We start from the raw sequence: 18,222 nt of genomic DNA, 5'->3' as shown, positions 1-18,222 counted from the left end.
TTGCTCTGCTGCAGGAAACACACAAGTGACAGAGAACGTTTGGAGTTGCTGTAAAGAGGATTTGGCAGGGTATTCTTCCTCTTTCAACTCCAAAAGTAGAGGCAAGGCCAGATTAATATGAAGGAACCTTCCATTCCAAATAGTAGAACAAATCCAGGTTGAATACAGGCGGTTCATCATTCGCAAGGCCTTAATACAGAGGGAAAAGTATGGCATCCTGAACGTCTATTGTCCCAGGCACACCAACATAAATTCTTAATTGACGCAATTTTTAAATTAATGGCTTTTGGGGTGCACTGTACGATCATAGGAGGAGACTAACAGTCGCACGGACCCAGAAGTAGACAGGATGCCATGGGGTCTCTCAGATATCTCCCTGCAATCTAAATAGCTATTGGATTTGGGCAGGCAATTAGGGCTGGAGGATGTATGGAGATGTCTCCACCCTAATGGTAGGGATTTTACTTTTTACTCCAACCTGCACAAATGCCAAACAAGAATTGATATGTTCTTTACTCCATTGATCTGTTTGGATTTGGTTTTCCTCTTGGAGGATTAGGAACGGAGCTATCTCAGATCATGGGCAGTGCACTTGGATGTCAAGATTAAGGGTAATGGAACAGACATGCGACACTGGTGCATGGACCAGTTCCTTTTGAAAGATAGTAAATTTATAAAGTATCTCAAAAGAGAGCTCGGGGTGTTCTGGAACATCAATTCAGATGTTCCATACGGCTAGTAATCCATCAGTGCTTTGGGAGACAATCAAGGGGTACTTAAGGAGTTTGATTATTCATATTCAGCAACCAGGGAAAAGCAGAGAGGGGAGCTCAAGGCCTGGCTAAAAGCAGCCGAGTCAGCATATGATGACAGACCATAATATGCTTACTTTGCTAAGTGGTTGGGAGTGCTATATAGTGACCCCGAGGCAGCTGTTCTTACAAACGGTGTTAGGTCAGATAAGTTTAGCATTGGGAAAGGCAGCTAGCAAGGGTGCCTTCTCTCAACACTATTATTTACCTTAGTAATTGAACCTTTGGCAGAGGTCATTTGGAAGGACCCTGAAATAGTGGCTCCAAAAAGGTAGAAACGGGGGAGCACAAAATTACTCTTTGCTGATGTTCACCTATTTTTGGCTAATCCGGACAAGTCTCTACCCTAATTAGTACAAAAAAATTAAACTATTCAGCATCTTCTCGGGATATAGAACAAACTTTACAAAGTCAGAAGCTTTGCCTGTGGGGGCTTGGTGGGAGTGCCTGATCTGGAGGACGGAACACAGTTTCCCTTACGATAGTTACAAAAAGGTTTTCTTTACCCGAGTATTTTTATTACTCCCGTTTTCCATCAGCTGTACATAGCTAACTTTGTGCAATTGTTTGATAGGATACGATAGAATTTTTGCAAAGTTTGTAAAGGCTTGTAGCTCAGGTCGAGATTTAGGGTGTAGGTTTGCTCGCTGAGCTGTAGGTTTGATATCCAGATGTTTCATTACCTGGCTAGGTAACATCATCAGTGGTGACCTCCAAGTGAAGCAAAGCTGTTGTCTCCTGCTTTCTATTTATATCTTTCTCCTGGATGGGGTTCGTGGTGTCATTTCCTGTTCGTTTTCTGAAGAGTTGATAGATAGCATCTAGATCTGTGTGTTTGTTTATGACGTTGTGGTTGGAGTGCCAGACCTCTAGGAATTCTCTGGCATGCCTTTGCTTAGCCTGTCCCAGGATAGATGTGTTGTCCCAGTCGAAATGGTTGCGTTTTTCATCCGTGCGTAGGGCTACGAGGAAGAGAGGATCGTGTCTTTTTGTGGCTAGCTGGTGTTCATGGATCCTGGTGGCTAACTTTATTCCTGTTTGTCCTATGTAACATTTGTGGCAGTCCTTGCATGGAATTTTGTAGATGATGTTGGTTTTATGCATGGGATGTACTGGGTCTTTTAAGTTTGTTAGCTTTTGTTTGAGTGTTGGCGGGTTTGTGAGCTACGAGGATTGCGAGGTGTCTTAGTAGGCTGGCTGTCATTTCCGAAACTTCTTTGATGTATGGTAAGGTGATTAGGGTTTCTGGCTGTTTGGTCTGCTTGTTGTGGTTTGTTCTGGAGGAACCTGCGTACTGTATTTTTTGAGTATCCGTTCTTCTTGAATACATTGTATAGGTGGTTCTCCTCTGTTTTGCGTAGTTCGTCTTGCTGCAGTGTGTGGTGGCTCGTTGGAATATTGTTCTGGTACAGCTTCGTTTGTGTATTGGGATGGTTGTTGGTGTAGTTAAGTATTTGGTCAGTGTTTGTCGATTTTCTGTATACGCAGGTTTGTAGTTCTCCATTGTCCTTTCTTTTGACTGTGACGTCCAGGAATGTGAGTTTGGTATCAGTTCCTTCCTCTTTGGTGAACTTTATGCCTGTGAGGGTGTTGTTGATGTTAAAAATGTCTCTTCTACCTTGTTTCGTTTTGTGATGACAAAGATGTCATCTACGTAGCGGACCCAGAGTTTTGGTTTGATGGTTGGTCGGGCTGTTTGTTCTAGTCTTTGCATTACTACTTATGCTATGAATCCTGATAGCAGAGATCCCATGGGTGTGCCGTTGGTTTGTTTGTAGACTATGTTCTTGAAAGTGAAGTGGGTGGTGAGGCACAGGTCCACTAGCTTAATGATGTTTTTGTTGGTAATGTGATTGATGGTGGTTGGTGTGTGAGAGATGGTCTCTTCTAAAAGCGTGATAAGGTGTTTCCTTTGCCAGGTCGATGTTGAGGGAAGTGAACACTGCTGTTGCGTCAAATGAGATCATTGCTTCGTCTTCCTCTATTTTAGTGTTTTTGATGATTTTTAGGAATTCCTGGGTGGAGTGGATGGAGTGCTGTGACTCTTCTACTAGGTATTTCAGTCTTGTGTGTAGTTCTTTGGCCAGTCTGTAAGTTGGTGTTCCGGGTAGTGAGACTATAGGTCTGAGGGGGGGTCCTGATTTTTGGTAGTCCGTAGAATCATGGGGTGTTGGTCCTGGCGGGTTTTATTTTCTGGAATTCTGTCTTGTTTAATTGTCCAGAATTGTGTAATTTTCTTAGGAGATATGTAATTTTGTTTTCAAGTTGTGGGTCAGGTCTAGCACCACCTGTTGGTAGGTGTTGGAGTCTGCGAGTAGTGCATTGGCTTTCCTCGATGTAGTCCCTTCTGTTCAGGATGACACTGAGCCGACTTTTGTCTGCAGGTAATATAACGTTTTTGTTTCTGAGGTTTTCTAGGGCTTTCGTTTCTTGTGTTCAGTTGGTTTCCTTCCTTCTTTCGGCTCAACAGGCGCAACTGGCTGTCTGATCGTTTGTTGTGTTCCTTCTGTGAGATTGTTGTCCTTCAATGTGGTTTCTAACGCTGCTAGGAAATCCTTGTCAGCGTATTGGTAATTGAAATTTAATCCTTTGACTAGTGCCGCTTTTTCTGTGTCCGATAAGGTCCGGTCTGATAAGTTCTTAATCCACGCCCCTGTGATATCAGTTTTGTCTTTTTTTGAGTTTGTCCAGTTTTCTTCTTCAGGTCCCAATTTTTCTTTATCTATGTTTGTCGTTGTTTGGTGTTTACGGCTTGTTCTATCGCGTCTGTCCATTCTTGATTTGTTGCTTTACCTGTATTTGTCGTTGTAGGAATCAGAGTAGCTCACAAACCCACCAACAATCAAACAAAAACTAACAAACTTAAAAGACCCAGTACATCCCATGGACAAAATCAACGTCATCTACAAAATTCCATGCAAGGACTGCCACAAACACTACATAGGACAAACAGGAAGAAAGTTAGCCACCTGGATACACGACCACCAGCTAGCCACAAAAAGACACGATCCTCTCTCCCTCGTAGCCCTACACACGGATGAAAAAAGCAACCATTTCGACTGGGACAACACATCTATCCTGGGACAGGCTAAGCAAAGGCATGCCAGAGAATTCCTAGAGGCCTGCACTCCAACCACAACGCCACAAACAAACACATAGATCTAGATGCCATCTATCAACTCCTCAGAAAACAAACAGGAAATGACATCACCACAAACCCAAGGAACCCCATCCAGGAAAAAGATATAAATAGAAAGCAGGAGACAACAGCTTCGCTTCACTTGGAGGTCACCACTGATGATGTTACCTAGCCAAGTAATGGTTACTATATCCTATGAGAATGCTCCCACTGTTGCTGCCCAGACACGTGTTGCAGAGGCTAAATGGATGGCTTGGATCCTTCATATGGTGTCATAGACGCCCTCTCATTTAATTTACTAAGTTGCTTCTCCCACAGGGTATTATGTTTGGTGGTGGTGGTGGTGGTGGTGTTGGGGGGGGGTGAATCTCCCGGATTTAAAGTGATATCAAATAGGTATCCTAATTCTCATTAGGTGGGTCAAGGATCAGAGGTCGATATAGCTTGACATAGAGGCTTCTCAGGTAAGGTGGTGTCCCTTCGTTAGTTTTTTTTTTGTTTATGGATAGGATGAAATGTGCGACTGAGAATTGTAAAAGCCAGATTACCATAAACACGGTCAAAGCATGGAGAATAATGTGGCAGGGTGGGGGAAATTCACACAAGACCTCACCATTCATCCCTTTAGTTGGAACCCAGGATTTAAGCAGGGTCAACGGACTCTGGCTTAAAGGCATGCGAAGCCAAGGGAGTCCCCTGTATGGAAGATTTATTTGAGATAGAGGTCCTGATGTCCTTTGATCAATTAAGTCACAAATATAGACTATCTACTCAGGACATCTTGCATTATTTCCAGATTAGGGACTACATACAGAGAAAGACCATGCTCTTGGATCAGCCCTATACATCTCATATGGAGAGAAGAGCGCTCTGGTGTGTGGACAATGGTATTAGTACTCTATACCATTTACAGAGAGGGGCACCCTGGAGGATATGGAAAGACTATGGAGTCAGGACTGGGAGAAGAAATTTCGTTTGAGACATGGGAGGACAGAGAAATTTTCTTCCCACATGCAATGAAGCGCAAGCTATGCAGTTGAAGATTCTTCACAGGGGCCACATGGTTCCAGAACGATTGGCAAATTTAAAGAAAGGAGTGTTTCCAGGACGTCCTAAATGCAAAATTAGCACAGGCACCCTTACACATGATTTATGGTCATGTTACAGGATCCATAAACATTGGGGTGCCATAGTTAGTAATTTGGAGGAGATTCTGGGAATGGAAGTTAAGGCAGATCTGATATCCTTTCTTTTGTGACTGCCAAATTTGCCCTAGTTGGATGAGCATGGGAAGAGACTATTTAACATTCTCATATACTGTGTAAGGAAGAACACTCTAATGAATTCGATCTCAGAAAAACCCCTGGGTCACATGGGGTGGTGTAGATTGGTGCGAGAGCACATCCCCCAAGATCGTCTCAAACGTAGTACGCCAGAAAACAGAACCATTCTATAAGACGTGGCAGGCCTTTTTAAATTACGTTGATACGGACTTGTTGGTAATACTGACCAGGGCCTTTATTATAGCCGCAGAGGCTGGCCTTGGCAGTCCAGGGCCCCTGGGAGAAGCAAGCTTGATAAACGCTCCTTGCATCTCCCCTGTCTAGTCCGGTTAGAATTTTATGAATTTTTATGAGATTCCCCGCTCATTTGTCTGAACTCTAGCAAAAACAATCCTAACCTCGTCAATCTTTACATCTGATGCTCCCATAGGTGGGAGCCTCAGTGGGGCTGCAGCGAGTGGTGGAATTGAATTTAAATTTAAAGTTAAATTACACTTTTTAAGTTTAAGTCAATTTAAGTTAAGCTAACTTAAGATGATTTTATCTAATCTGACTCATTCTAGGTTGGATTGGGTTGGTTTAGTGCAATCTGGGTCAACCTAATCTAATTTGCTAACAACAGTTACTTACTGAATCTCAATGAGGAGGGATTCTTTTGTAATTTTTTTCTTCTTTTCTGTTTATTTGAGACAGTTTTGGTGTGTTCTATAGAGTAGTAGACAGTTTTCTGTTAACGTTTTGTAATACAAGATTTTTTTTTGTATTTTTATAATTTTGTAAAAGAATAAAACGTCTAATTCAAAAAATGATCTATTCCAGAATATTGAGGCACGAATTGCTGGACCATTAAATGACATCTTTGTATCCTCTTTGGCCACAGATGATGTCCCAGAGGATCAGAGAATAGTCAACGCTTCCACATGGTTAAGAACAATAACAGGATAATCTAGCAATCAGCCTGTGATCTTCACAGCAGTGGCAGGGAAAAGTATGGAAAAAGATTGTCAGTGACAAGATCTACATGCATTTAGAAACAAATGGACTTATTAGCAATAGACAGCATGGCTGTGTTTGGCGAAGTCGTGCCTCACTAACTTGATTTAAGTTTTTAGGTGGTAACAAAGATGATTGCGAAGGGAAAAACAATTGATGTTGGCCACATGGACTTCTATAAACCCTTTGATAAGGTCCCGCATGGTACAAAAGGTGAAGTCAAATGGTATCAGGAGTGAGCCAGCAAAATGGGTACAGAACTGGCTTAATTATAGGAAATAGAGGGGATCAGTGGAACCAAATACTTTTCGGAATGGAAGGCTGCAATGGCTAGTGGTGTTCCACGGTGCTGCAATCTCTGCTGTTTGTGGTCTACATAAATTATTTGAGGAAAACATTTGCGGACATTCAAACACAGAAGATAGAAGGAGGCTATTTGCTCATCACAATCATAGCTGATCATCCAACTCAACAAACCTGCTTTCTCCCCATAACCTTTGATCCCATTTGCCCCCAGTGCCAGAGCTAGCTACCTCTTGAACATATTCAATGTTTTGGCATCAGCTACTCCATGTGGTAATGAATTCCACAGGCTGACCACTCTTAGGGTGAAGAAATGTCTCCTCATGTCTGTCCTCAATGGTCTATCCGGAATCCTCAGATTGTGACCCCTGGTTCTGGACACACCCACCATCGGGAACATCGTCCCTGCATCTCCCCTGTCTAGTTCTGTTAGAATTTTATGAGTCTCTATGAGACCCTCCCCTCATTTGTTTGAACTCCAGCAAAAACAATCCTAACCTCGTCAATCTCTCCTCAAAGGTCAATCCCACCATCCACAGAATCAGCTTGGTAAACTTTTGATGCACTCCCTCGAGAGAAAGAATATCCTTCTTCAGAAAAGATGACAAGAACTGCACACAATATTCCAGACATGGCCTCATCAAGGCTCTATATAACTGCAACACCACATCTCTGCTTCTGTACTCAAAACCTCTCAAAATGAAGGCCAACATACCATTTGCTTTCTTCACCGCCTGCTGTGCCTGCATGCTTACCTTCAGCAACTAGTGCACAAGGACCTCTCCCAATTTACAGCCAGCCATTTAGTAGTAATCTGCCTTTTTTTTGCTTCCAACGTGAATAACCTCTCATTTATCCACATTATACCAAATCTGCCATTGATTTGCCCACTTACCCACCCTGTCCAAATCATGCTGAAGGATCTCTGCATCCTTGTCACAGTTCATCCTATATCATCTGCAAACCTTGAGATGTCACATTTTGTTGCCTCATTCAAATCATTAATGCATATTGTGAATAGCTGGTGTCCCACACCTGCCAATTTGAAAAGGACCCATTAAAGGAAATGTATAGGGTAAATAGACAAGGTCTTTTCCATGGCATGGGGGGTTCAAAACTAGAAGGCATAGGTTTAGGGTGAGAGGGGAAAGATTTAAAAAGGAACCTAAGGGGGTCACACAGAGTGGTGCATGTATGGAATGAGCTGCCAGAGGAAGTGGTGGAGGCTGGTACAATTATAACATTGAAAAGGCATCTGGATGGTTATATGAATGGGAAAGGTTTAGAGGGTTATAGGCCAAGTGCTGACAAGTGGGACTAGATCAGTTTAGGATATTTGGTCAGCATAAATGCATTTCCGTGCAGCAATACAAAGGTTGGTGGAGTTGCGGATAGTGAGGAGTGTCACAGGATGCAGCAGAATGTAGATCAATAGGCAATAGGTGCAGGAGTAGGCCATTCTGCCCTTCGAGCCTGCATCACTATTCAATATGATCATGGCTGATCATCCTTAAATCAGTATCCTGTTCCTGTCTTATCTCCATAACCCTTGATCCCACTCTTTCTTAAATGAATCCAGAGACTGAGCCTCCACTGCCCTCTGGGGCAGAGCATTCCACACAGCCACCACTCTTTGGGTTTCTGCTCTTCGCTGTCCTAAATGGTCTACCGCGTATGTTTAAGCTGTGTCCTCTGGTTTAGTACTCACCCATCAGCAGAAACATGTTTCCTGCCTCCAGAGTGTCCAGTCCTTTCATAAATCTTATGTCTCAATCAGATTCCCTCTCAGTCTTCTAAACTCGAGGGTATACAAGCCCAGTCCTGCCATTCCAGAAATTGACCTCGTGAACCTACGCTGCACTCTCTCAATAGCCAGAATGTTTTTCCTCAAATTTGGAGACCAGAACTGCACACAATATTCCAGGTGTGGTCTCACCAGGGCCCTGTACAGCTGTAGAAGAACTGCTTTACTTCTATACTCAATCCCTCTTGTTATGAAGACCAGCATGCCTTCTTCACCACCTGCTGTACCTGCATGCTTATCTTCATTGACTGGTGTACAAGAACACGCAGATCTCTTTGTACTGCCCCTTTACCCAAATTGATTCCATTGAGGAAGTAATCTGCCTTCCTGTTCTTGCCAAAGTGGATAACCATACATTTATCCACATTAAACTGCATTTGCCATGCATCTGACCACTAACTTGCCCAGGTCACCCTGTAATCTCCTAACATCCTCCTCACATTTCACCCTGCCACCCAGCTTAGTATCATCAGCAAATTTGCTAATGTTATTACTAATACCATCTTCTATAATCATTAACATATATTGTAAAAAGCTGCGGTCCCAGCACTGATCCCTGCAGTACCCCGCTGGACACTGCCTGCCATTCCGAAATTGAGCCGTTTATCACTACTGTTTCCTATCAGCCAACCAACTTTCAATCCAAGTTAGTACTTGCCCCCAGTACCATTTGCCCTAATTTTGCTCACTAACCTCCTATGTGGGACTTTATCAAAAGCTTTCTGAAAGTCCAGCTACACTACATCTACTGGATCTCCCTCGTCCATCTTCAGAGTTACATCCTCAAAAAGCCATTTGGAGGCATGGACAGAAAAATGGCTGGTGGCGTTTAATTTAGACAAATGCGAGGTTTTGTATTTTGGAAGGTCAAATACAACTGGAAATTATTTAGAATCGGCAGAACTCTTAGAAGTATTGATATGCAGGCAGATCTGGGTGTGCAAGTCCAAAGATCATAAAAAGGTAGCAGCACAGGTAGATAACATAGTAAAAATAAAAAGGTCTACATCATGCTTGGCTTCATTGGATTGGGCATCAAGTTTCATGATAAACAAGTCACGTTACAGAACTTTAGTTAAGCCACACTCAGAATATTAGGTAAAAACAATGACTGCAGATGTTGGAAACCAGATTCTGGAGTAGAGTGGTGCTGGAAAAGTACAGGAGTTCAGGCAGCATCCGAGGAGCACTTAGAATATTGCATATAGTTCTGGTCACAACACGATCAGAATGATGGCAATGCTTTGGAGAGGGCCCAGTAAAGATTTAGCAGGATGTTGCCAAGTATGCAAGATTTTATCTGTAAAGAAACATCTAATAGACTGGGTTTGTTTTCACTGGAACACAGGAGGTTGAAGGGCTATCTGACAAAAATTTTAAAAGACTGTGAATGCCATGAATGGGGTTAGTGTAGGGCTTTTTTCCCCAGGGTGAAGGAGTCAATTACTAGAAGACACAGGCTCAAGGCGCTCACAAGTGGTGGGGGAGGGAAAGCTTTGAGTGAGTTTAAGAGGTGCGAGAGGCAAGTTTATCACGTATAGGGTGGTGAGTACCTGGAACACACTGCGAGAGATGGAGGTGGAAGCAAACAATAGCAGCATTCAAGAAACACCTGGACGAATACATGAATAGCAAGGGAACAGAGGGATATGGATCCTATAAGTGAAGACAGTTTTAGTATGGAAGGACAAAATCTATTAGCACAGGCTTGGAGGGCTGAGGGTCTGTTCCTCTGTTGTATTCTTCTTTGTTCTAACTGGATGGAGGTTTTCTTCAACAGGTTTCATTCCATTAGTTGCATTGGATTTGACCTCTATTCCTAGGAATTAAAAAAACCTATTTTACTGCCCTACCTAACTCCTTCTCAATTCGAACTGGGCTATACCTACACTAAAGCTGGGCTAAAAATGGTACATCAAGTTCAGTTTCTGACTTCCATATTCACTCCATCAATAAGGCCTCCATAATAACATTTGTCTCCTCGCACCTCAGCTCATCCTCTGAAATCTTCATCCATGTCTTTACCACTTGCAAATACTATTATTCTAATGTTCTCTCAGACAGCCTTCCACCTATCCATAATACTGCTGCGCACATCCTAGGTCAAACTGAATTCATTCACCCATCCTTCATGTTTGATTTTCCAACAACTTCAGTTTCTGCAACAAGTCAATTTTAAAATTCTCATCTTGTTGTTTTAAAACAGTTCATGGCTTCAGTCTGCTTTTCTATAATATACTCCAGACCAACTAGTCACATAAGCAACCCCACAATGAATAAATGATTAGCTTACAAGAAGTTGAAAAAAAATCAGTTCACAACCACAGCAATATATAGGAACAATAAAGATTTAGCTAACATGAAACAGTCTCTGCAACCTCAGTAATTCTATCAAGAGAATACAAAAAGATCTGATTAGATAGAAAACATGAAGGCTCAACCTGACCATAAGAAAATGATACTCTGACCAATTTGGGTACAACGAAAGATGTACAACTTACAATCCAGAATCAACTTACACCACATCTTTTGCTAAATTTATATAGAGCTTGAAATGTGTTTAACAAAATAGAAATATATTAGAAGCAGCATTAGATTATTTCAGGGGGTCAGTTAACTCAGTAGCTTGTGTGCAAGTCGAATTAAATGCCAAAAGCAATTTAATTCCCATTCCAGCTGAGACAGACTCCGGTTCTGTCTCAGTTCAGTAAAATCGGTAAGTTAAAAAGAGAATCATAGCACTCTCTGCTTTGGCTTAGTAAATAATCACCAAAGATCTGACTTTGATCAAAGAAATGAAGAACAATAATAGATTATTTATCCATACCACTTTCACATTTCATCGATCCACTCCTGGTTTTTGGTCGTAAATCATGGGCATGAACCTCCATAATTTCACTTGCCTCGGACTTTACGCACCCCATCTATAAGTTAAAATAATTTAGATCATAATTAGGAACGTGGGACTGGGCTATCAAAGCAATTACAGAAAGGTGGCTTAGCGATGGACAGGACTGGCAGTTTAATGTTCCAGGATACAAATGTTTTAGGAAGGATAGAAAGGGGAGGGTGAGAGAAAAGGGAGTGTGGCTTTTTTGATAAACGATAGCATTACAGCTGTACTGAGGGAAGATATTCCCAGAAATCCATCCAGGGAAGTTATTTGTGTGGAAGAGAAATAAGAAAGGAATGATCACCTTATTGGGATTGTATTAAAGACCCCTTAAGAGTCAGCGGGAAATTGGGAAACAATTTTTAAAAAAGGAGATTGCAGTTATCTGTAAGAACAATAGGATGGTTATGATGAGGGATTTTAATTTTCCAAACATAGACTGGGACTGCCAGTGTTAATGGCTTAGACAGAGAGGAATTTGTTAAGTGTGTACAAGAATATTTTCTGATTCAGTACATGGATGTACCTACTAGAGAAGGTGCAAAGTTTGACCTGCTCTTGGGAAATAAGGCAGGGCAAGTGACTGAGGTGTCAGTGGGGGAGCACTTTAGGGCCAGCGACCATAATTCTATTAGTTTGGAAAAGGATACACCAGATCTACAACTTGAAGTTCTAAATTGGAGGAAAGCTAATCTTGACAGTAGTACGCAAGAACTTTCAAAAGCTGATTGGGGGCAGTTGTGTGCAGGTCAAGGGACAGCTGAAAAATGGGGAGCCTTCAATAATGAGATCAGGAGTCCAGAGAGAGTATATTTCTGTTAGGATGAAAGGAAAGACTGATGGTGTAGGGAAAGCTGGATGACGAGAGAAATTGATGTTCTGGTTAAGAGAAAGAAAGAATGCATGTGTTAGCTATAGACAGGAAAGATCAAGTGAATCGTTAGAAGAGTACAAAGGCAGTAGGAGCACACCTAAGAGGAAAATCAGGAGGGCAAAAAGGGGACATGAGAAAGCTTTGGCAGATAGGATTAAGGAGAATCCAAAAAGAGTTTTTACAAATACAAAGACAAAAGGGTAACTAGGGAGAAAACAGGGCCCCTCAAAGATCAGCAAGGCGGCCTTTGTATTGAGCCACAGGAATTGGGGAAAGCGTCTAAACAAGTATCAGTGTTTATTGTGGAGGAGGACACAGAAGATACAGAATGTGGGGAAATAAATGGTGACATCTTGAAAAATGCCCATATTACAGCAGAGAAAGTACTGGATGATGTGAAACACGAAGAAGTGGATAAATCCCCAGGACCTTATCAGGTGTACCCCCAGAACTGTGGGAAGCTGGAAAGTGATTGCTGGGACCCTTGAGATATTTGTATCATTGATGTCAGTGACGATAGGTGAGGTGCCGGAAGACTTGAGGTTGGATAACGTTGTGCCATTATTTTAAAAAGAAGGCAAGGAAAAGCCAGGGAATTACAGACCGGTGAGCCTGACGTCGGTGGTGGGCAAGTTGTTGGAGGGAATCCTGAGGGACAGGATTTACATGTATTTGGAAAGGCAAGGACTGATTAGGGATAGTCAGCATGGTTTTGTGCTCACAAATTTGGGAGTTATTTGAAGTGAAAAACAGGATTGATCAGTGCAGTACGATAGTCGTGATTTATATGGACTACAGTAAGGTGTCTGACAAGGATCCTCATGGGAGGCTAATTAGCAATGTTAGATCTCATGGAATACAGGGAGAATTAGTCATTTGGATACAGAACTGGTTTGAAAGTAGAAGACAGAGGATGGTGGTGCAGGGCTGCTTTTTAGACTGGAGACCTATGACCAATGGTGTGCCACAAAGGTCAGTGTTGGAGCCACTGCTTTTTGTCAATGATATAAATGACTTGGATGTGAGCATAAAAGAGGTATACTTAGTAAGTTTGCAGATGACATCAAAATTGGATGTGTAGTGGGTAGCAAAGAAGTTTACCTCAGATTACAATGGGATCTTGAGCAGATGGGCCAGTGGGCTGAGGAGTGGCAGATGGGAGTTTAATTTAGATAAATGAGAGGTGCTGCATTTTGGAAAAGCAAATCAGAGCAGAACTTATAGCTGCCAGGGAAGTGCTAAGGTCCTGGGGAGAGTTGCTTAACAAAGAGACCTTGGAGTGCAGGTTGATAGTTCCTGGAAAGTAGAGGCTGAGGTAGATAGGATAGTGAAGGTGGTGTTTGGTATGCTTTCCTTTATTGATCAGAGCATTGAGTAGAGGAGTTGGGAGGTCATTTTGCAGCTGTTCAGGTCATTGGTTATGCCACTTTTGGAATACTGCTTGCAATTCTGGTCTCCTTTTAATCTGAAGTATGTTGTGAAACTTGAAAGGGTCCAGAAAAGATTCACAAGGATGTTAATAGGGTTAGAGAATTTGAGCTATTGGGGGGTAGGCCGAATAGGATGAGGCTATTTTTGTCTGGACGACACTCGAGGAGTGACCTTATAGAGGTTTATAAAATCATGAGGAGTAGGGATAGGACAAATAGACAAGGTCTTTTCCCTGGGCTGAGGAAGTTCAGAACTAGAGGGCATAGGTTTAGGGAGAGAGGGGAAACATATAAAATGGACCTAAGGGACAAGTTTTTCACACACAAGGTGGTGACTGTATGAAATGAGCTGCCAGGTAAGTGGTAAAAGCTGGTACAATTAGAACATTTAAAAGGCATCTGGATGGGTATGTGGATAGGAAGGGTTTTAGAGGGATATGAGCCAAGTGCTGGCAGGTGGGACTAGATTGGGTTAGGATATCTTTTTGGCGTGGACAAGTTTGACAGAAGGTTCTGTTTTCATGCTGTACATCTCAACATGTTCAATCTCAACGAACAATGAAGAAATTTCTGCTTGGCATTTAACAGTTTTCAAACTACTGCGATTAAAAGTGGTTTAGCATACTTTTATACGTAAATCTGAACACAATCATCAAATTAGATTGACGGATCTAGAAATTAGTCAGTCAATTGGTGTTGAAACTTAAAAGAGAGAGTGTATCAATTTCAGGAAAGTTGGGAGAGGTTGGGTATTGGAGAATTCCCCAGTCTTCCATATGAAGAAGGCAGCAAGGATTAAGCCACAGTCAAGAGTTAAGAACCATGTTGGCTGGGATGCAGGTTTGCAATGCAGTTGATGGCATAGGTTCAATCCACACACCAACTGCAGTTACCATGAAGGACTCCCCTTGTTATGAACCAACCAGACCCCCTCAAAAGTATTTTAAAAAGGTAGCCTTGCCCTTAATATTTTTTAATTTAATGGCAAAAGTACCATGTTCAGATACACTGTAACTGGTCAAGCTATTTGACGTTAAGCAAAAACACAAATTTATTTAAACACTCATTAAAATAAAAACAAAACAACAAACTTAGAAGAATAATTCTGTTAGAAAACTTAACCAAATAGTCAATACACAGTTAACTATTACTAATTAATTGTTCCAATATATCCCACAACCACACCCCTTGGCAAAAAGGTAAATTTAGACACAGATTCTCCCATGCAGTTGTCCAATCCAGGAGGGAAAAAACATTGAGAAAATTCAGAGACAGTTGCCACAAGGAGACATTTACTGAATCTTCCAACTCGGTCAGGTGCCCATCCGCTACTGAAAAACCAAAACCCAGAAATCCTGATCACACCCAGAAAGCTGGCCACACCCATTCAGGTTGTTAAAAATCCAGGCCTCCCAAGCTGTCACTCTAGTGGTTTTGTAGAGTGCTCGCAACCTTTGTCTTACAACCTCCAAAACAAAAAAAAACAGGACTAAAGTAACCTCGAAGTCATAGCATCATCACATTCTCCACCTCTTCACTTGCCTGAAGCATGGTGGTCCTCAAGTCAAACCACCAGTCATCTCTATCCAATGAGACAGCAGCCCTCCAGTATAGGAGGATTGTGGCAATTTTACCTTTAGGCACCAGTTCATCTTTACAAGAATCACAGATCATTCCTGAATTAGGAAGATGCCAAGGATAAATAGCTATATTTAAATCAGGAGACACTCAGATACTACTTTTAATACAAAGATAGTCATGGAGAATTAAGCAGTACTTTTATAACTTAAACAGTCAACGACTGACTGGATGGTGACAGTGTCAACTAAATTATTACTAAGTGGCTTAAAAAAATAAAAATTCAAAATTTTGTACACTGAGACAGAAATCACCACCCCTTTTTAAAAAGAAAAATGGAAAAACATTTGAAGCCAACATAATGGTATTGAAAAAGATGGATAACACCATTTCACAATGACAAGAAAGTAATTTTTGACATGCATCTGGACCAGACCAAGGGACCAAATCAACAACATTACAGGACTCAAATGGGATTCAAAATGGGACAACAAGCAAATGGAAGAGAGCAAAAAAAAACACAGGAATTGCTGGAAAACTCAGCAGGTCTGACAGCATCGGAGAGGAATCAGAGTTAACGTTTTGGGCCCAGTGAGCCTTCTTCAGAACCAGTTCTGAGTCATACCTCATTTCTTGAACAGAACAGCAGGTATGGGCCAGAGGTAGAGATACATGAGCAAGGAGGGTCATAGTCATACCACATGGAAACAGGCCCTGTGGCTCAACTTGTCCAGGTTTCCTAAACTGAAATAGTCCCATTTGCCTGTATTTGGCCCATACCCCTCGAAAGCTTTCCTTTCCATGTACCTGCCCAAATGTCTTTCAAAATGTTGTAACTGTACTCGCCTCTACCACTTCTTCTGGCAGCTTGTTCCATGAACCACCATATCAAAATGTTGCCCCTCAGGTCCACTTTAAATCTTTCCTGTCTCACCTAAAACCTATGCCCTCTAGTTTTGGTCTACTCTACCATGGGGAGAACACTTTGGCTATTCACTATATCTATGCCCCTCATGATATTATAAACTTACATGAGGTCACCCCTCAGCCTTCTACATAGATGAAAATCTCAGCCTAACCAGTCTCTCCTTATAACTCAATCCTCCCAGATTCAGTGACACTTCTAAAATCACTTTTGCACCCTTTCCAGTTTAATAACATCCTTCCTACAGCAGGGCAATCAGACTTGTATGCAGTATTCCAAATGTGACCTTACCAATGTCTTATATGGTTGTAACACAATATCCCAACTGATGTAACCAAATCTCTGATTAAGACAAGCATGCCAAACAACTTCTTCACCACCCTGTCTACCTGTGACGACACTTGCAATGGGCCTGCACCCCTCCATCTCTGTAGAACCCCACTCCCCTGGGCCCTCCCATTAATGTACAAATCCCACCATACTTTGTCTTATCAAAATGCAATGCACATTTATCTGAATTAAAGTCCATCTGCCATTCCTCAGCATACTGGCCCTGTTGATTAAGATCCAGTTGTATGCTTAGATAACCTCCTTGACTGCCCACCATATTACCAATTTTGGTCTCTTCAGCAAACTTATTAACCAGGCCTCCTGTATTCTCATCCAAGTCATGTTTAATCAATTGGAGATTGGCATCCGGAATTTACACACATCCCTTTTCCTTGTTTAGCAAACTGAGTAACAACATAGCGTTGGATTTCATTATTAGAGGTATTTTAAATAAGGGTGAAAAAGGTTCCATGATAAAATTAAGGAAGAAATAAACAAACAATATTAAAGTCTGTGGCACTACTATAAAGGAGACAGAAAACTCAAAATCCAAGTGACCATCATGAAATGGCCTGGACCTGAACACATTGCTGGCAGTCCAAAACTTAATTCAGTCTCAGCATTAGCTATTTTTTGACCAAATGTTTTTGCGGAATTCTGCTCTTGGATTCCTGGAGAGCAATAAAGATGATATCTGTGCAGACTGAGGAATCAGGACAGTAACATTCCTGATGAAGAGCTTATGACGAAATGCCAATTCTCCTGCTTCTGGGATGCTGCCTGACCGGCTGTGCTTTTCCAACATCTCTCTTGGACAGATTAAAGAGGAGCCCACTGAAGTCTTTGCAAATCATCCAGTGCAGCTTCTGAGCACACTAACCAGGCAGGTCTCATTTTCTATTCGCCGAAGCTATAACAAAGCTGAATCCAAAAGACGCAATGTCAAACAGGGACATTGCATGTTATCATAAGTGTACCCGAGGGTTTTGTTGTGTGGTAAAGGTGCAGATCAACCAACATTATTTTTCTGTCAGATTTAGGTTAAGATCACTTTCAAGTGAATTGAAGATTTGTCCGAGGACTTGACAAATGTGGGTTTACTATATGAGCAAGGTTTGAATTCCACAATTACACAACTTGCTCCCTTATCCAAATGCAATTGTAATTGAAATTGTTATGGTTTTAATAATAGGGAGTTGCAAGACTATCCTGCAAAGTGATATCAACAAGTCATGGAAGTGGTCAAAAATTTGGTCATTAACACTGCTACCTCTCAATGCCAGGAACTCAGATTCAATTCCAGTCTTGGGTGATGGCCTGTATTGATTTTACATGTTCTGTCTGTGTGGGTTTCCTTTGGGTGTTCCAGTTTCCTCCCATAGTCCAAAGACATGCAAGTTAAGTGGACTGACCATGCTAATAAATTGCTCCATAGTATCTAGGAATTTGCTGGCTGGGTGGATATGCAATAGGGCTGTAGATAGAGTCTGGGTGGGATGTTCTTCGAAGGCTTGGTGTAGACTTCATGGGCCCAATATCCTCCTTCTGCACTGATTATATGAATGGGTGAAAGGGAGGTTGAAACTTTGGAGGGAGTGCTGTGGTGTGCGCATCCAGTTGAGAGGTGTGGAGCATCAAGTAAGGGATAGGTTAGCATTAATAGGATCAGTCATTATAGTCATCAAGGAGTTACAGTAGGCTTTAATTCCTCTATCTTTCTCTGGGCAACTATTCAGGTCAGCAAGTTGGAACTCACCGATGTCTCAAAAATATTAACTCAAGCATTATAGAACATGGATGCAAGTTTGCTTGCTGAGCTGGAAGGTTTGTTTTCAGACTTTGTCACCATACTAGCTAA

The 18,222-nt window shown here is 41.8% G+C and overlaps 1 protein-coding gene across 2 annotated transcripts in view; it reads right to left on the bottom strand.

Moving 5' to 3' along the window:
- Positions 1–18,222, bottom strand: part of LOC132828478 (lysine-specific demethylase 5B-like) — a 215,027-nt gene that overhangs the window by 156,154 nt on the left and 40,651 nt on the right. For both annotated transcript variants that reach the window (XM_060845644.1, XM_060845645.1), the window contains exon 6: positions 11,162–11,258. In XM_060845644.1, the coding sequence (XP_060701627.1) occupies positions 11,162–11,258 (97 nt within the window). The remainder of the gene's footprint in view (positions 1–11,161; positions 11,259–18,222) is intronic.

Source organism: Hemiscyllium ocellatum, chromosome 26 (assembly GCF_020745735.1).
Source record: "Hemiscyllium ocellatum isolate sHemOce1 chromosome 26, sHemOce1.pat.X.cur, whole genome shotgun sequence".
NCBI lineage: Eukaryota > Metazoa > Chordata > Chondrichthyes > Orectolobiformes > Hemiscylliidae > Hemiscyllium > Hemiscyllium ocellatum.
Note: the sequence above shows the minus strand (reverse complement) of the source record. Positions and strands in the feature narration are given on the sequence as shown.